At 47.3% G+C, this 20,526-nt stretch overlaps 1 protein-coding gene across 3 annotated transcripts in view; it reads right to left on the bottom strand.

Annotated features, from left to right (window-relative positions):
- Positions 1-20,526, bottom strand: part of PDE9A (phosphodiesterase 9A) — a 107,593-nt gene that overhangs the window by 29,930 nt on the left and 57,137 nt on the right. For all 3 annotated transcript variants that reach the window (XM_025292280.3, XM_025292278.3, XM_044947427.2), the window contains exons 5-6: positions 6,118-6,172; positions 5,169-5,239 (exon numbers count right to left, since the gene is read on the bottom strand). In XM_025292280.3, coding sequence (XP_025148065.3) covers positions 5,169-5,239; positions 6,118-6,172 — 126 coding nt within the window. The remainder of the gene's footprint in view (positions 1-5,168; positions 5,240-6,117; positions 6,173-20,526) is intronic.

Raw genomic sequence — 20,526 nt, 5'->3', positions numbered from 1 at the left:
TGGAGTGGGTTGCCATGCCTTTTTCCAGGGGATCTTCCTGATCCAGGGATGGAGCTCGGGTCCAGGTGGCGCTAGTGGTAAAGAATCCAGCTGCCGATGCAGGAGACATGAGACACAGGTTTGATCCCTGGGTCAGGAAGATTCCCTGGAGAAGGTAACTGTAACCCACGCCAGTATTCTTGCCTGGAGAATCCCATGGACAGAGGAGCCTGGTGGGCTACAGCCCATGAGGTCACAAAGAGTCAGACATGTCTGAGTGACTAAGCAGGTGGCACGCACGGGCAAGGACAAAGGCTGGATGGGAGCAGGGCTGCCCTGTGCCTGCAGGGTGCCTGGGCCTGTCCTGCAAACAAGAAGAAAGGGAGGGAGGGAGAGGGGTGCCCTGGATGGTTCACCTCCAGCCGGGAAGCAAGAGGAGGCCCTGGGTGTCCTGTGTTTACAACACCCTTCCACCTAAGCAAGACCCCAGCCTCCTGAAGAAGGAAAACATTCTGTAGAAAAGGAAGGAAAGCCTTTAAGGTGAATTAAGAGCTACAGAAAAATTTATATTTGACTCCAAAAAATTAAACACTTGAGAAGGTTAAAAAAAAAAGCAGGAAATTCCATTCAAACACAAGTCAAACCAATGTAACGTGGTTTACAGATGGGCAGTTCTAGCCGGTCCCTCTCTGGACCTCCGAAGCAGAGAACAGTCAGTAGCAGCTCAGACACACCAGACACAGCACGTATACGTGTGAGCATGGCGTGCATGTCTGTTCATATGTGTATGTATGTAAGGGTTTGTGTATTTTTGAGTATATGTGCCCATGTTTCTATGTGTGTCTACATGTATGGGTGTGTATGTGCCTCTGTGTGTGTGTCTGTGTGCGCCTGTGTGTGTGTGTGTGCGCCTCTGTGTGTCTGTGTGTGTGTCTGTGTGCGTGCCTCTGTAGCTCTGTGTGTGTGCCTCTGTGTGTCTGTGTGTGTGTGTCTGTGTGCGTGCCTCTGTAGCTCTGTGCGTGTGTGCCTCTGTGTGTATGTGCCTGTGTGTGTGTGTGTGTGTGTGTGTGCGCCCACGTCTGGCCGGGCCTATTGGAGCAGCCTGGCAGCCTTCACAGCTGGCTTGCTTCTGGCAGCAGTGCAGGGTCAGGACTGACCTTCTGAGAGGCTGGGGTGACCAGTTCCCCAAGTGACTGATGGCAGAGGTCTGACTGCCGACCGTCCAGAGGGCCTCCGCTGTCCACTTCCAGGGTCCCTGTGATGTCTTTGCGGGAGGCACAGATGCTACGTCTGGGCGGCTCTTTGGAACTCATACCCCCCTGCCCCCGGGCGCTCAGCTCAGGTGAGGCAACTGTGGTCATTTCCGTGTTAACGGTGGAGCCTGGCAAGCCTGGGAGCAGTCAGCCACAAGCGCCAGGAGAGGCCAGGCCTAAAGCCAAGTGGAGTTCAAGCAGCACAAGAACCACCTCCTGCAGTGTGTGAACCCGCCACTCCTGTGCACGACGGGCAGCCAGGAGGAGGTGGGGGTGCTGGGGGCTGACATGGGGAGAGGTACTAAAATGGGGCTGGGGGTAACCCGCTGCCCAGAGTGCCCCCCAACCCCAACGATCCAGCTGACCAAAGCGCCTAGAACCCTAACCCTGACACTCTCTTCCCCCTGAGAAAGCAAGCCCCCTCCATCCCTCCCATTCAGGGCCCAGCCCTCTGGTGCTAGGATGAATACGACTAGTAAAAACACGAGTAACCGTGATCTCGTGGAGCTGGACCGTGTCTTCCAGGTCACCTATGTGCATGTGTGTGACTTCTGTGATTCACACAAGAGCCCTAGGAGGAGATTCAAGCTAGTTCTGGAGGATTTGGGGCAAGGATAGGCCAGGGGAGACGGTTACCAGGGCTCTGTCCTTTAACAGTTATCAATCCACAAGCCACTTGAAGGCAAAATAGAGACACTTCTCTGCCCAATTGCTGCTCTCATGGCCAGAGACCGGAAGCCCTCCGTCTCACAGCTCTCGGCAGGAGTTCTGAAAATTAATTAACAGCCTCTTTAACCCGCCAGTGTACAAAGAATGGAAGGCCTGGAGCTGGCTTCTGTGCAAGGAGGGGCCAGTGGAGCTGGAGGAGAGGAGGATGAAGCAGGAGGCACCTGCCGCCCCCCTCCACCCTCCAGGCATCTGCTCTCCAGGTGGTGACTGGAAGATGGTTCTTCTCTGTAAGTGTAGGCAGTGACTCAGCAGTGAACGCTTTTTGTGATCTCTGGCTGAACCACTTCCCACGTCTGGACAGTTCTACCCCATGGGGCTTGGTGGGAAGTGGGGCTTGCCTCCCACTGCAGAAGATGAAACAGCAAATGCTCACAGCAGTGGGTTGAATTGTGCCCCCGTAAGAGACAGGCAATGACATAGGGAAAAGCTATGACGAATCTAGAGAGCGTAATAAAAAGCAGAGACATCACTTTGCCAACAAAGGTCTGTAGAGTCAAAGCTATGGTTTTTCCAGTAGTCATGTACGGATGTGAGAGCTGGACCATAGAGAAGGCTGAGTGCTGAAGACCGATGTTTTTGAACTGTGGTGCTGGAGGAGAATCTTGAAGGTCCCTTGGAGACCAAGGGAGATCAAACCAGTCAATCTTAAAGGAAATCAACTCTGAATATTCATTGGAAAGATTGATGCTGAAGCTGAAGCTCCAATCCTTTGGCCACCTGATGTGAAGAGCCAACTCATTGGAAAAGATCCTGATTCTGGGTAAGATTGAAGGCAGGAGGAGAAGGGGATGACAGAGGATGAGAAGGTTGGATGGTATCGACGACTCAATGGACATGAGTTTGAACAAACTGCAGGAGATGGTGAAGGGCAGGGGAACCTGGTGTTCAGCAGTCCATGGGCTGCAAAGAGTCGGATGTGACGGAGCAACTGAACAGCAACGACAAAGGGAGAGGCTCACATCTTGATCCCCAGAATGCAAGTGTGACTCTGTTTAGGAAACGGATCCTGAGATCAGATCGTCCTGGGTGAGGGTGGGCTCAGAATCCACAGAGAGGTGCCTGATGCGGGGAGGTAGAGGGAGACCTGAATACAAAGGAGGGCAGGGGGAGGCTGAGTGCAGTGACGGCCACATACCAAGCCCACGGGCAGCCTGGGAGCCACAGCAGGCTCAGGACAGGGCCCCTCCGGGAAGAACTGGCCCTGCGGCACCGTGACCTCGGCATCTGGCCTCCAGACTGCGGGAGAATTCATTCCTGTTGTTCCAACCCCCTAGTTTGGGTGCGTTGACATGACAACCACAGGAAACAAACATACTCAGTTTCTCTGGCCTTCCCTGCAGTGGGCAGGGGTAGGGGGCAGGGTGTGTATGTGTGTGTGGGCATGGGGTCCACTCTGCCCAGACTCTGGATCTACAGCTGATGAACAGAGAAGAAGCCTGATGTTTGCAGCAGTGGCCGTGAGCTGTGGGGGTCCCAGCACTGATCTTGGGGTGCTGGGGATACTGTATATCTGGGGCTCAGATCTGCCAGATCCGAGTCCTCACAGCATCAGCTCTATGTGGCATATGGAGCATTGCTCCTGCGGAACAGCTACTGAGGAGCCTCGTCCTGACACTCTCAGTGCCCAGGGGACCCCCTCAAATCTCTCGGAGGCAAAACCTCTTTTCTGCTTGATGCAGCCACGACCAGTGTCCGCGGCAGTGGGTACAAGGCCAGCTGCCTCAGCAGCTTTCTAACCTGCTCTTCCTCGAGCCTCCCCTCAAATCCCCAGCTCCTCATGGTGAAAGGTGCTGATGAAAGCCCTAGGACCTCAGGGCTTGTTCAGTCTCTAAATTTTGTTCAACTCTTTGCAACCCAATGGACTGCACAATGCCAGGCAACCCTGTCCTTCACTATCTCCCGGAGTTTGCTCAAACGCATGTCCATTGAATTGATGATACCATCCACCCATCTCATCCTCTGTTGACTCCTTCCCCTCTTTCCCTCAATCTTTCCCAGCATTAGTCTTTTCCAGTGAGTCAGTTCTTCCTATCAGCTGGCCAAAGTGTTGGAGCTTCAGCTTGAGTATCAATCCTTCCAAAGAATATTCAGGACTGATTTCCTTTAGGATTGACTGGTTTGATCTCCTTGCAGTCCAAGGGACTCTCAAGTCTTCTCCAACACCACAGTTCAAAAGCATCAATTCTTCGCTGCTCAGCCTTCTTTATGGTATTTACTTTTCCAATTTGCTGAATGAACTCAAGCAGGTCACTTAATCTCTTTGGCTCCTTCACTGTCAGTGGGGAAAACAGAACTGTTTTGCAGCTCTAATGATCAAATGGATTTAAAAAATGCTGCCGCACTTTGAAGAGGGTGATTGTAAATCATGATTCAAGTTCTTTAGGCAGGCTGGTTTTGGACACAATCGTGATTTTTTTTTTTTCTTGGAAAAAACTAAGCAGTTCATACAAGGTATGAAAAGTGACCTTCAATGAGTTAGCCAGGTAGAGGCTGTGACGCCATCCCGATAGCCTCACATCTGGAGTCTGTTTACTCACTCCGCAAGTCAGTAAATGCAGTGCCCGGGAGCCATTATCCTTGACACTAGCCTTGACACTGACAAAGAGCCATCTCTTTGGGCCCGGGGCGGGGAACTGTGGACCACAAGGAATTCAAGCACTGCCCCTTATTTTACGGATGGGACACAAAGGGTGACTGGCTGGAAGCTGTTATCTTCTGGAGTTTTAGCTACTTGGTCACTGAGTCAGGACTTGGTGGTCATTAAGTAGACAGCTTCCCCTAAAATTGTGAAACCACAGAGTATGGGTTGGTGTGTTCTCATTTATGTAGAAAGGGACACACAAAAGCTGTTCTGCAGGGTTCCTCTCACGGGGGGCCCGGTCTAGGAAGCCCCGTGGTCTCCTCTGTGCTCTTCTGTGCTACCATGACACATACCACGTGATGAGATACACCGGATTACAAATTACTGTGTACTTCTAACACATTGCGTGTTACTGGGTTACTTTTAAAACAGAATAAAACACTTAAGATTTATCACTCTTCTAGCCTTCGTTAACTTCAAAGGTAAGTACTGAGTGTTTCACAAAGACAAAACATTCGTTCTCGGCCTCACCTCCCCTGCCATCATCACGCACCACAGCTTAAGTGGCTTAATTTAAACTGAGGTTAAAAGACACATCAGCGAAAAGACATCAACATGCCACTCACATTCGACGCGTTTCTCTAGCACTGCCAAGTGATTTGCAAATTCAGCTTTCAGCTCGTTGATTTTAAAAGCTCTGGGAAGGAAAAAAACAAAACAACATAACTCCTCAAATTCTCCAAGTTAAAGTGGGTTCGGTCAACATCTGCCGGCTCCTTGCCACGGTGAGGCCCACAGGTGGGCTGGTGAGGGGTCCAAACAGAGGAGTTGCTTTTAAGGAACTCATGGGAGTTGGAGGCAGCGGGGAGGAGGAAAAGGACACACTCTGGAATTATCTCGAAGGTGTATTTTCCAAGACCAGAACACAGAGCGGGCATGATTACTCCCCATACCTGGCCAGTGAGCAGATACTCTCTGGGGAGGACCTGGGTTCTCTGCTCACCCCTGGCATGGACCAGCACTCACCCCTCCACACACACACACCCCATCCCGCTGGGCACAGACCACCTTAGGCAGCTGGTGTGTCCTTCTCTGGGATCCAACCCATTCAGTTCAACAACTCTTGGGCTTTAAGAAAATACCCTATGCCTTCTCCCTATTTCAACTACCCGGGGGGCAGTAAGATGCCATAGGAGGTAACTGAGAAAATGCAAAGCATTGACTCTAGAACCGGCAGCATAACTCAGAATGAAGAGTGAGCCAGAGACCCACACAGGATCTCTGTGCTGTCAATTCCTGTAGGCTGAAATCCTCGCCCCAGAAGAGCCAGCTGAGGACATTCTCAGCAACACGGGTTCTTACTCTGAAAGCACCAGCAGGCGAGCATCTCCTGGACCCCATGCATGCTGGCTTAGTTACAGAATTCCCCAAAGGACCCCACCGGGCAGGTAGCTTCTCCGGGGAAGTGATGGGTGAGAGCCCACCAGCTGAGATAGCCTCACGGCATGGGGCCCACCCGCCAAGAAGAGAAAGAGTACCCAGCCCCGGAAAGGATGCATCCAGAAGATTCTGTACCTTGAGAACTGCTCCGCCACTTGGGTCAGCACGTTCTGGATCAGTTCTTCTTTCTCTGCAGATGAGAAAAGAAAGACTGATGGAAAAGGGTGCACTCAGTGGACCACGGGCTGAACCCCATCACTGTGCCCAGGAGCCGCCTGGTACCTGGGGGAGGGGTGCTCGGGCCACTGGTCGGCAGCAGGGCCTCTCCTGGGCCCCAGGTTTCCCGTCCAGCTTCAGATGCCCTTTCCCCCGGGACAGCTCTCAGTGGTGCCTCAGCAGAGTGGCCGGGGCTGTGATCTTCCTGCAGTCAGCACCAGCCATAAAAGCAGGCAGGACTGGTCTTTAAATACGGGACGCTTTCATGCAATGCCCTGGACCATTTTATGGGGGCAATTACTATGACAGAAAGTTCAAGGCATATTTTGAGTGCAACACACACCGTTCTCACGGTAGGTCCCAGAGAGAGGAAGCAGCTGGGGTGAGCGAGTTTGTCCCTCTGTTGCCTGGTACATAAAACTGGGCTGGGCGGCTGGGTTTACAAGGTCCAGACCCCAGGCTGTATGTAGCTGCCCATTTTCCGGTTTCCTGGCCGGGCCCAGTGCGGGATGCCTCATAGAAAGGTGAGGAATGCACGGCACTGTTCCAGCCACTCTGTGCTCTTGGGAAGGGAGGGCTCTCCCCTTGGTTCCAGGTGGCAGTTTAGCTCACACCCTAAAACTCTGGGGACCTAAACAAGGCTTCCTCCTGAACTCGCGTAAGCTTCCATATAGACTCTAAACCTGACACAAATCAAAAACGAGCCAAGCCTGTCCAGACAAACAAAACCCCCAATAATCCAATTTGGCAACAGGGCTCAAAAGCTAAAACTGTTCACGTGCTCTGATTTATTGTTTCCAATTCTAGGAAAAACCATATATATGGACACAAAAGATGTTTATCACAACGTTATTTAACACAGTGAAAACTGTAATGGCCTATATGTCCATCAAACGGACATCACTTATACCATTTAAATGTGGTATGGTGTATCTGTACTGTGGAAACGTATTCTGCTACTAGGAATAATATCTTAGAAAAATGTTCATGCCTATTATAAAACTAAGAAAGTCATAATACAGTGTGATTCCACTTCTTAAAACTTGGGAGAGTGTATTCCAAAATAATAATAGTAGTTACTTTTTGGTTGTAAGATTATATATAAGCTTTTTTCCTTATTTTTGTTTCTCTATATCTAATATACTTCTATAATAACTTATGTTAATTTCACAGAAGTATTTTAAAAAATAATCTAAAATAACCTCTAGGACCTCATTCCTTCACCTGCCAAGGGAAAGAGTAGACCAGATGACCCAAGGTTTCCTCTGGCTTTGGCATCCTATGACTTGATGAGAAGGAAAACGACATCCCATCATCTCTCTTGGAAATACAAGGGTAAAAATGTCAGCCAGGAAACTTTCTTGAGCCACATGTTGAGCTGATCAAAGTTCTATCCTTCAGAGAGGACCAGACCCCCCAGGGAAGAAAAATGGTGGCTCCGTTGACAAGACCCACCAGTGAGAAGGCTTCACAGGCCTCCTTGGTGAACTTAGCAGTATTTTAGATCACTTACTCTGAAATCTTGGGCAAAACTGTATCACATAACCTTCAAGAGTTAGTAGTGTGTCTCAGTCTTGAGATATATTTAAAAGTTCATCAATAGGTGCAGAATGCACATTCTTTTCAGGTGCCTATGAAGTGAAGTGAAAGTCACTTGGGTGTGTCTGACTCTTTGTGACCCCATGGACTATACAGTCCATGAAATTCTCCAGGCCAGAATCCTGGAGTGGGTAGCCTTTCCCTTTTCCAGGGGATCTTCCCAACCCAGGGATCAAACCCAGGTCTCCTGCACTGTAGGCAGATTCTTTACCAGCTGAGTCACAAGGGAAGCCCTGTGCCTATGAAGCATATACCAAAATAGACCACAGGTTGGTCCACACACACACAAAACCCACAACAAATTTGAAAGAACCATAACCAAATAGAGTATGGTTTATGACCTTTAAGAGAATCAAACTAGAAATCAGTAACAGAAAGATCTTCAAACACTTTGAAACTAAATGACACACTTCTAAGTAATACATGGGTCAAAGAGGAAGTCTTAGGGATATAAAGATAGACACTGAATGATAATTGCTTCACAGAATTTTGCTGTTTTCTGCCAAGTAGAATGAAAATGAAAATACAACGCATGAAAATTTAGCTGTGGGACACAGCTAAAGCAGTGCTGAGAGGAATATTTATAGCACTGTATGCTTGCATTCACAGAGAGGAAAACTCTTAACTCCATAATCTAAGAACCTAGAAAAAGAAAAGCAAAAATAAACCCACAAGAACAGCAGAAGGAAGGATACAATAAAAAGCAGAAATCAATGAAATAGAAAACAGAAAAACAACCCAGGAAATCGATGAAACAAAGGACTGGTTATTTAAAGATATCAATAAATTGACAAATCTCTGGCAAGACTAAGAAACACGAGAGAGAAGACACAGATCACCAGTATCTAGAATGAAAGGGGAGACAGCATTACAGACCTCGCAGACCTCAAAAGGGTAACAAGGGAACACTAAAAACAACTCTAAGCACATAATCTTGACACCCTAAATGAAAATGGACCAGATCCTAGAAAAGTATGAATTACCACACTCATCCAATATGAAGCACACAATTTGAAAAGTCTGCAACTATTAAGGAAATTGTATTTATTTAAAAAAAATCCCTCGAAACAAATTTCCAGGTGCAAATGGTTTCACTGGAGAATTCTACCAAACATTTAAAGAAGAATTAATCAGTCCTTCAAGAATTAAACAATTTCTTCTAGAAAATAGAAGGGTACACTTTTTGATTCACTTTATGAAGCTAGTATTGACCCGATACCAAATCTAACAAAGACAACAAAAAAAGAAAACTGCAAATCAATATCTGCCATTAATATGAATGCAAAAATTCTTAACAAAATATTAGCAATTAGAATTCAGCAAAATATAAAAATAGAACAAGTGAGTTCAACATGGTCATGGTATACGAGATAAATACAAATTGACTGTATTTATATACACTAGCAATGACATGTAGACACTAAAATTAAAATCACAGCACCATTTACATACACTTCAGTTCAGTTCAGTTGCTCAGTCATGTCCGACTCTTTGCGACCCCATGAATCACAGCACACCAGGCCTCCCTGTCCATCACCAACTCCCGGAGTTCACCCAGACTCACGTCCATCGAGTCAGTGATGCCATCCAGCCATCTCATCCTCTGTCATCTCCTTCTCCTCCTGCTCCCAATCCTCCCAGCATCAGAGTCTTTTCCAGTGAGTCAACTCTTCACATGAGGTGGCCAAAGTACTGGAGTTTCAGCTTTAGCATCATTCCTTCCAAAGAAATCCCAGGGCAGATCTCCTTTAGAATGGACTGGTTGGATCTCCTTGCAGTCCAAGGGACTCTCAAGAGTCTTCTCCAACACCACAGTTCAAAAGCATCAATTCTTCGGCACTCAGCCTTCTTCACAGTCCAACTCTTACATCCATACATGACCACAGGAAAAACCATACCCTTGACTAGATGGACCTTTGTTGGCAAAGTACTGTCTCTGCTTTTGAATATGCTATCTAGGTTGGTCATAACTTTCCTTCCAAGGAGTAAGCGTCTTTTAATTTCATGGCTGCAGTCACAATCTGCAGTGATTCTGGAGCCCAAAAAAATAAAGTCTGACACTGTTTCCACTGTTTCCCCATCTATTTCCCATGAAGTGATGGGACCAGATGCCATGATCTTCGTTTTCTGAATGTTGAGCTTTAAGCCAACTTTTTCACTCTCCACTTTCACTTTCATCAAGAGGCTTTTTAGTTCCTCTTCACTTTCTGCCATAAGGGTGGTGTCATCTGCATATCTGAGGTTATTGATATTTCTCCCAGCAATCTTGATTCCAGCTTGTGCTTCTTCTAGCCCAGCATTTCTCATGATGTACTCTGCATAGAAGTTAAATAAGCAGGGTGACAATATACAGCCTTGACGTACTCCTTTTCCTATTTGGAACCAGTCTGTTGTTCCATGTCCAGTTCTAACTGTTGCTTCCTGACCTGCATACAGATTTCTCAAGAGGCAAGTCAGGTGGTCCGGTAATCCCATCTCTTTCAGAATTTTCCACAGTTTCTTGTGATCCACACAGTAAAAGGCTTTGGCATAGTCAATAAAGCAGAAATAGATGTTTTTCTGGAACTCTCTTGCTTTTTCCATGATCCAGTGGGTGTTGTTAATTTGACCTCTGGTTTCTCTGCCTTTTCTAAAACCAGCTTGAACATCAGGAACATACCCTTAAAAAACTCAAATAAATGTAAATAAAACATATGGAGAAGTTGTGTGTTGAAAACTACAAAACTCTGGTAAAAGAAAAATATAAATGGTGAGACCTACCATTTTCATTAAGAGTCTTGTGATGAGGGTGAAAGAGGAGAGTGAAAACGCTGGCTTAAAACTCAACATTCAGACTAAGATCATGGCATCCGGTCCCATCACTTCATGGCAAATAGATGGGGAAAAAGTGGAAGCAGTGAAAGATTTTATTTTCTTGGACCCCAAATCACTGTGGACAGTGACTGCAGGCATCCATGGAGTTAAAAGACACTTGCTCCTTGGAAGGAAAGCTATGACAAACCTAGACAGCATATTAAAAACAGAGATATCATTTTGCTGACAAAGGTCTGTAGAGTTAAAATTATGGTTTGTCCAGTAATTATGTATGGATGTGAGAGTTGAACCATAAAGAGCATGAGCACTGAAGAACAGATGCTTTTGAACTGTGGTCTTGGAGGAGACTCTTGAGAGTCCCTTGGACTGCAAGGAGATTAAACCAGTCAATCCTAAAGGAAATCAACCCTGACTATTCACTGGAAGGAATGATGCTGAAGCTGAAGTGTCAATACTTCGGCCACCTGATGCAAAGAGTCAACTCATTGGAAATGACCCTAATGGTGGGAAAAATTGAGGCCAGGAAGAGAAGGGGGTGACAGACAACGAGATGGTTGGATGGCATCACCGACTCAATGGACATGAGTTTAAGCAAACTCTGGGAAATACTGAAGGACAGGGAAGCCTGGTATGCTGCAGTCCATGGGGTCACAGAGTCCGACATGACTTAGTGACTGAATAACAACAACAAATGCAAAGTGGACTCTGGATGTAAAATAGGAAACTATAAAACCTATAAAAAAATAGAGGAAAATCTTCAGATTCTTGGGCTAGGCAGAGAGTTCTCAGACTTGACCACAAAAACAGTCCATAAAAGGGAAAATTGATAAACTGGACTTTATCAAAAGTAGAACTTTCCCTTTGGGAAAAATCCTGTTAAGAGATAAAAAGGTATATAGTCTGGGGAAAAAATAATTTGCAAATCACGTATCTGACAAAGACTTGAAAATAGACAATGAAAAGAACAGTAAAAACTCAACAGTAAAAAAACAGAACAATTCAATTTGAAAAGGGCAGGGCACAGACATTTACTCATCTGCTTGTTTTGGCTTGTGGGATCTTGGTTCCTGATCAGGGACTGAATGCCAGCCCCCGCAGTGAAAGCCCTGAGTCCTAACCACTGGACTGCCAGGGACTGCCGTGAGCAGACATTTTACTGAAGAGCACATACAGATGGATGACAAGCACATGAACAGATGCTGAGCTACGTGAGTCATTGGGAAACGCAAATGGAAGCACACTGAAATATCACTGCACACTTATCAAAAAAGCTGCAAAAAAATTAAAAAAAGTGACAACCCCCAATGCTGGAAAAGATGTGGAGAAACTAGCTTACTCACACACTGCTGGTGGGAATGTAAAACAGAACAGCTATTCTGGAAAAGGGTTTGGCAGTTTCTTAACAAAACTAAACATACAATTACTGTATGACCTGCACTTGCCCTCTGGGACAGAGAAGTGACAGGTTATGTTTACACAGAAGTCGGTACACAATGTTCAGAACAGCTTTTATTTATAATTGCCCTAAACCAGAAACAACCCAGATGCCCTTCAGCAGATGAATGAATAAACAGTGTCCCGGCCACACCATGAAATATTACTCAGTAATAAAAAGGACTGAACTTGCGATACATAGTAGCCTGGATGCATTTCTAGAGAATTATGCTGGGTGAAAAAAGGTCAATCTCCAAACTCACTCATACATAGAACATTCTTGAAATGACAAAACTATAGAGATGGAGAACAGATTAGTAAGTGTCAAGGGTTAAGGGGCGGTGGATAAAGGGATCTGGATGATGCTATAGAAAAGACACTTGCTCCTTGGAAGGAAGGCTATGACCAACGTAGACAGCCTATTAAAAAGCAGAGACATCACTTTGCTGATAAAAGTCTGTACAGTCAAAGCTATGGTTTTTCCAGTAGTCACGTATGGCCGTGAGAGTTGGATCAAGAAGAAATTTGAGTGCCAAAGAATTGATGTTTTCAAACTGTGGTGCTACAGAAGACTCTTGAGAATCCCTTGGACAGCAAGAAGATCAAATCAGTGAATCCTAAAGGAAATCAGTCCTGAATATTCACTGGAAGGACTGATGCTGAAGCTGAAGCTCCAATACTTTAATCACCTGATGCAAAGAGCTGACTTCTTGGAAAAGACCCTGATGCTGGGAAAGACTGAAGGGAGGAAAAGAAGGGGGTGACAGAGGATGAGATGGTTGCATGGCATCACCGACTCAATGGACGTGAATCTGAGCAAACTCCAGGAGATAGTCAAGGACAGCGAAGCCTGGCATGCTGCAGTCCGTGGGGTCACAGACAGTTGGAGACAGCTTAGCCACTGAACGACATAGAAAGGCAGCACGAGGGCCCCTTGGGGGATGACATGCTCTGTGCCTGACTGCAGCAGCGTCTGGGGTGAGCTCTTACTGCAGTCTGAAGGATGTTACCACACCAGCAAAAAGGGTAAAGGGTGCCTGGGTCTCTGCATTTTTTCTTACAACTGCATGTGATTGTATAATGACTTAAAAAACATTTAACAAAAAATTTAATAGATTGAATGGAAATAAAAAGTTAAGGGGGAATTTTCCCTTGTTTTTTGAGGTGGGCTCCTTTGAGCATTACAGGATTTTTTTAAAAGATTTTTTATTTTGATGTGGACTATTTTTTAATTCTTTATTGAATTTGTTACAGTATTGCTTCTGTGTTACATTTTGATTCTTTGGCTGAGAGGTGTGTGGGATCTTAGCTCTCCGACCAGGGCTCTAACTGCACCTCCTGCATTGGAAGTCTTAACCACAGGATTTTGATGCTGAAATTTAATTTCTACCCCAAGTACTTCATCCCATACCTTCCTTTTCCTGGCTGAATTCGAGGCTCGGATATTCATATTCCGGTCCACGTAACAGCTACACCTCAGCCCATGTGCCACCCATGTCAACAAATCTGATGTCTTCAGAAAGGGCACAGGCACAAAGGTAAGCTGGCAGGCAGAGAGCCCCAGGGCGCTGGTGCCCAGGTCATGGCGCTCATTCTGCTGCCATCTCTGTAATTTCGCCCTGAGCTGCTTCTTTAGATCCTGCACAATCTGCATTCCTGTGCAAGGGGAAAGGGCAAAAAAAATGCCTCTGTGCAAAAGGCCAACCACACCCACACATCCATAAACACAGCCTGTTCAGGAAGTGGGTGCCTCCCCCGCCCCAGCCCAGTACACTGGAATTCCTGCCGCCGGCCACTGCTTCCTCCCAGGGGAGTTCTGAACTTAAAACAAATTGTGTGTAGAATACTCTGGGCAGAGCCTGGCCGGTGGTGCTCAGTCCTGCCTCAGCCATCACCACTGCTTTTACATCACAGGTGTTACTATGTCACTAAGGGTTGCCAACAGCCAGAGGTGCTGTCGTTCTGTCACTAAGGGTCCCTGACAGCCACAGGTGTTGTTACGTCACTAAGGGTCACCAATAGCCATTGTTGTTCAGCTGCGAAGTTGTGTCTGACTCTTTGCTACCCCAGGGATAGCACGCCAGGCTCCTCTATCCTCCACTATCTCCAAGAGTTTGCTCAGATTCATGTCTGTAAGTCGATGATGCTATCTAACCATCTCATCCTCTGCCACCCCCTTCTCCTTTTGCCTTCAACCTTTCCCAGCATCACAGTCTTTTCCCGTGAGTCAGCTCTGAATCAGGTGGCCAAAGTACTGGCGCTTCAGTTTTAGCCATTAGTCCTTCCAATGAATATTCAGGATTGATTTCCTTTAGGATTGACTGGTTTAATCTTGCAGTTCAAGGGACTCTCAAGAGTCTTCTCCAGGACCACAATTCAAAAGCATCAATTCTTTGGTGCTCAGCCTTCTTTATGGTCCAACTCTCACATCCATACGTGACTGCTAGAAAAACCACAGCCATGGACCTTTTTCGGCAAAGTGATATCTCTGCTTTTTAATATGCTGTCTAGGTTTGTCATAGCTTTTCTTCCAAGGAGCAACAGGCATAGGTGTTGTTACATGACTAAGGGACCCTGGCATCCACAGGTGTTGTTCCATCGCTAATGGTCACTGAGCAGCTGTTGTTCTGTCACTGAGGTTGCTGGCAGCTACGGGCTCTCTGATACCTTCTCTTGCTTTGAGTGCCTGCCCTGGTGTGTTCAAGGTCCCTGGGGTGACAGGCTGAACTCTAGGGGGCGGGGAGAGGAAACCATCTCCAGGCTGAGAAGCAGCAGCATCCTTCCTACAGTGTCCCGAAGGTGCTTTTCAGTTCCCCAGGGCCTCTGGAAGCCTCGGGTGGCCCTAAATCCCTGGATTTGGGGGCAACAAGCAGTTTTCAATTGCATATATGAGTCAGTCCCAACTTTGGTGGCCAAACCACACTGTATCAGGAAAAATTGACAGTATGTATGTGCGTGCTAAGTCACTTCAGTCATGTCTGACTCTTTGCGGCCCCATGGACTGTAGCCTGCCAGGCTCCTCTGTCCATGGAATTCTCCAGGCAAGAATACTGGAGTGGGTTGTGGTTTCCTTCTCCAGGGGCTCTTCTCAACCCAGGGATCGAACCACATCTCTTCTGCATTGGCAGGTGGGTTCTTTACCACTAGCGCCACTTGTAGGAAACCCACTGTTTGCTAGATGCTGCGTGGCATATACGGAATTTTAAAAATTAAAGTATATTCAAGTGCTTCTGCTTTGAGAGTTTTAGATAGCTTTAAGAATAAGCAGCCACAGAATGTAAATGGTATAGCCACTATGGAGAACAGTATGGAGGTTCCTCAAAAAACTAAAAACAGAGGTAATATATGACCCTGCAATCCCACTCCTGGGCATATAGCCAGAGGAAAATATGGCCCGAAAAGATACATGCTCCACAGTGTTCACTGAAGCACTGTTTACAATGGCCAAGACATTCAGATCAGTTCAGTTCAGTTCAGTCGCTCAGTCGTGTCTGACTCTTTGCGACCCCATGAATCGCAGCACGCCAGGCCTCCCTGTTCATCACCAACTCCCGGAGTTCACCCAGCCTCACGTCCATCAAGTCGGTGATGCCATCCAGCCATCTCATCCTCTGTCGTCCCCTTCTCCTCCTGCCCCCAATCCCTCCCAGCATCAGACTCTTTTCCAATGAGTCAGCTCTTCGCATGAGGTGGCCAAAGTACTGGAGTTTCAGCTTTAGCATCATTCCTTCCAAAGAAATCCCAGGGCTGATCTCCTTCAGAATGGACTGGTTGGATCTCCTTGCAGTCCAAGGGACTCGAAAGAGTCTTCTTCAACACCACAGTTCAAAAGCATCAATTCTTCGGCACTCAGCCTTCTTCACAGTCCAACTCTCACATCATACATGACCACAGGAAAAACCATAGCCTTGACTAGATGAACCTTTGTTGGCAAAGTAACGTCTCTGCTTTTGAATATGCTATCTAGGTTGGTCATAACTTTCCTTCCAAGGAGTAAGCGTCTTTTAATTTCATGCAACCTAAATGTCCATCGACAGAGGAATGGATAAAGAAGATGTGGTGTATATATATACAGTGGAAGACTACTCAGTCATTAAAAAGAATGAAATAAGGCCATCTGCAGCAACATGGATGGACCTAGAGCGTGTCATACTGAGTGAAGTGAGCTAGACAGAGAAGGAGAAATATCATGTGGTATGCTGCATATGTGGAATCTAAAAAGAAATGATACAAACGAACTTAACTTACAAAGGAGAAAGAGACTCACAGACTTAGAAAACGAACTCATGGTTGCCGGAGTGGGGGGAAGGGATAGTTGAGGACTTTGGGAAGATCATGTACACACTGCTATATTTAAAATGGGTAACCAACAAGGACCTACTGTATAGCACATGGAACTTTGTTCAGTGGCACGTGCCAGCTTGGATGGGAGGTGGGGGAGAATGGAAACATGTATATGTATGGTGGATCCCTTCACTGTTCACGTGAAACTATCACAACATTGTTAATTGGCTATACCCCAACACAAAATGTTTTTGTTGTCAAAATAATAATAATAATAAAAGAATAACCAGCCACAGCCAGGGATGCTGGCAGTTCAAGATTGGACATGACTGGGGGTCTTTGTGGGAGGGGGGTCATGCTGGTGTCCGACTGGACTGTTGAAAAACCTTTGGAAGTTTTTGAGATAACTGAGAGAGGAAGTAAGAATGAGAACAGGAGTCAGCAGAATGCCTGCTGGTTCACAGAATGGAGGCGGAGGCGGAGGCGGCCCGTGGCCCACGGCCACGGGTGACCCACGTGTTCTCCAGGGAAAACTCTGCTCCGTGAGAACAGCTGATGTATCATCAGAAGTGTCCCCAGGTCTAGGACATGCTACTGAACGTCAAGGATGCTGCTCCAAGCTCACCACGATTTAATGAGTGCCCACGGCTTTAACTAAGGCAAAGATTTAATGAAGGCCAAACGGTCAGCCGTCAGCACAGAGGTCTCATCACCAGGCTCTGCAGGTCTGGGCTGCTCTCTCCCTGCTCACACCTGGACAGGCCTGACTTAAATATGCTGGGGGTCCTCGTCCGCTGACCTCTTGGGTAATGGGCCCTGCCAGGTAGATGCCGGGGCTGGCAGAGTCTCCCACCTATTAGGAAACAGTTGCATTTAGTTCCAGGACCATCTTGCAGTCTGGCAGCATCTGAACTGGGTTTTCTGGGTATTTCCGGACTGTGGCTCTCTACCAGGGTGGCCCTCAACCTGTCCTGGGCCAGAAATGAGGGGTCAGGAGCAGCCCACCCCCTGGAGACGGGTGCAGAGTTGCCCAGTGGGGGTTGTGGGCAGGACTCTGCCTGTGGGCTGGCAGGATGGGCACCCTTCCCCATGGTGTTTCTTCAGCTGCTCCCACGAGTGGCCAGAACAGCATCCAAGCCTGCCTTGCCCCGGTGCCAGAGGCTGTTGCCCGACTCTGCTGCTGTGCACACTTCAAGGAACCCGCCTCCGCCTCTCCCAGCCCTTCCAGGAATTGTTTATTTGTTTCAGACAAATCCTGCATCTCTGCAGCGCAGAGCGACATAAAAGTCATGTTTAACTGATCAACAAGACAGCCCAACCCTCCAATTCCTACTTCAGAGGTCAGCTGAAGGCGATGCTGTGGCCAGCTAGGCCAGTCAGCGGACAGGTGCTGCTCTTTTCATGCCGTGCTGGACAGCACAGAACAGTGGACGGAACGCTGGACTGTCCACGGCCATTCCTCCATCCTCTGCACACCCAGGCTTGTTGGCACACGTACCATCCTCCCTGAGGGCAAATGGGAGACAACCACAGCCTTAGTAACACTCTGGCCCCACACCTGTGCCTGCAGGGAGGTGGCCTGGGGACATTGGCATGGGTTCTGGAACCTCAACCCCCAACAGTGTCATGAGTAACACCTGTGGGCACGTGTGTGCTGCCTGGAGTCCACCGTGAGTCCCAATCTCTCCTGATATGTCTGTATAACTGTTGCACGATATTTTTACTGTGTCTCCATGCTGTCAGTATGATGCACAAACTGTCTGACTTTATCCATCTCACCCAAAGCCCTGCTGCTGCTGCTGCTAAGTCACTTCAGTCGTGTCCGACTCTGTGTGATCCCATAGACGGCAGCCCACCAGGCTCCCTCGTCCCTGGGATTCTCCAGGCAAGAACACTGGAGTGGGTTGCCATTTCCTTCTCCCGTGAGCATCCTTCAAAAAATATACTTAACTGACTCCCTCCCAAAGCTTTTTCTAAAAAAACATGGATATTCCTTCAAAAGGGCATGTCTTGCTTTTGCATTAGAGAAAATCACCCCCATCTGAGACCCTGAATATTGGGGGTGCGTTTATTTCCAGAGCTGTGTGTAAGTAGGGCCGGGAGGGGACTCCCTGTGTGTCCCCTCCCACCCCTCCTTCTGGGGGTGGCACTGCCCCTCTCCAGGGAAGAAGGGGGGACTCACCTCTGCTCCACTTTTGCTCTCCTGGCCCCTCCAGCCAGCGAGGCCATTCTAGCCCCGGGCACAGTCATGGCAATTCACTGTTTATGGAGGTCATAAAACAAAGAGCAGAAGGAGGGCGCTTCCTTTACAGCCCAGGAGCACAATAAAGTGGGATGATGAACAGTGGCCTGGCCTCGCTCCTTAAAGGGACAAGCACCGTTTCCACGGTCTGTCCTGCCAAGAAATCACCCTCGGCTATTGGCGGCCAAAGGGATGTTCCAGGTGATGTTCAGTGTGGCTTCGACTAGATGCTTTCATTTCCTGGTAGCCATTCTGATGAGACAAAGAAAGTGAAGGGGACCCTGGGGCCCTGGCGACCATATCTGATGTGGGGAGACAGTGTCTCCTACATAGCTGTCTTGGCTGAGCCCTTGGAGGCTCGCTGCAGACCCGCCAGCCCTCGGCAGCAGGAACTGGACTGTGTCCCCTTCCGTTCTGGAGCTGGGATTTGAGGTCTGCATAGCTGAGTCTGACCTCAGATGTCTGGGCACAATTCCTCCCTCTGCCCTCCTCTCCCTTTAGGCTCAGTTTTTGAGAAAAATGTCTCAGAGGGAGTAGCTCCTGGGACAGACAGCAATGCAACTTTATAGTATCATGATTGCAACAACCACGGCAGTCTTTATGGAGCACTTCCTAGATTCCAGGCACTGTTCTGAATGGTTTGTACATGCTGATCATGTAAGGCTCCTAAGAGCCTGAAGCGGCTGCTGATGTAGCGAGAAAGCCTCGGTGTGACTCGGCCAGACCCCCCGGTGCACACCAGGCATGTTCCCACGTGGGCTGCAAAGATGGGCAGTGTCGCCTATGATTATATATCTTTTTCTTTTTGCTTATATTTCTTCCGATTTTTGCTTTATGTATCTTTGTTTCTCTGTTGTTAGGTGTCTAATGGTTTATGATGTCTATCTTCTTTGTGAATTGTACCTTTTATCATTAAAAATGTTCATCTGTTTCATTTTAAAAAATTCAGAAAGAGAAAAACAAATATTGTCTATTAATGCATATGTGTGGAATCTATAAAAATAGATGAGCTTATTTGCAACGCAGCAAGGGGGGAAGGTGGGGTGGGATGAAACGGGAGACTGAGATTGACATATATACACTGCTATGTAGAAAATAGGTAACTAATGAGAACCTACTGTATAGCACAGGGCACTTTACTCAATGCTCTGCGGTGACCTAAATAGGAAGGAAATCCAAAAAAAAGGGGATATATGTACACATGCGACTGATTCACTTTGATACACAGCAGAAACTAACACAGCATGTAAAGCAACTATACGCCAATAAAAAAATTAACAATAAAAATTAAAAGGCATCAACATAAAAAAAAAAAAGATGGGCAGTGTCTTGCTGAGCCATGAGGGCAAAGACATTCTGCATACTGGCCTCCTCTCTGAGAACAGACCCCCACCCTCCACCACCATGGCCTGATGAGGGGGGTGGACTTTTGAGGGAGAAGGACACCCTCAGAGGAATCTGAAGCTGAGAACTAGCAGCTGATTGACGGTACACGCTGGCGGGACTTTGTCCATTATGTGATAACCTCATATGTCTTGGTGATAGGACACTCTGTGGGAAAGTAGAATTACGGTGAAGCCAAAGGGAGTCCACCCTGGACCACTGTGTCTGGGCTTTGATGGTGTGCGAAATGACCCCAGAAGATGGGTGTCAGGAAGAAGTCTCTTAGGGTCAACTCTGATCGAAGAAGGTGATGGATGATGGAGGCCTCATTTGACAGGAGGACTCTTGCAAAACTCTATCAGAAACTGAGCAGAACCAAAGGTTCTCCTCCATCAGCTGCTTAATTGTAGAGGCTGCACAAGATAAACTAAAAATAAAAAACCCCAGATGACACAGAGGTTGAAATGAGAATGTACTTATAATTGCCTTTCATGTGGCAATTATAAGTATTGGATTAATCAGAAAGTTCATGGAAGTTTTTCCATAACATCTTACGGGAAAACCCAAAAGAA

This window comes from Bubalus bubalis, chromosome 1 (genome assembly GCF_019923935.1).
Source record: "Bubalus bubalis isolate 160015118507 breed Murrah chromosome 1, NDDB_SH_1, whole genome shotgun sequence".
NCBI classification, from domain to species: Eukaryota; Metazoa; Chordata; class Mammalia; order Artiodactyla; family Bovidae; genus Bubalus; species Bubalus bubalis.
This window is presented reverse-complemented; position numbering and strand designations above follow the sequence as displayed.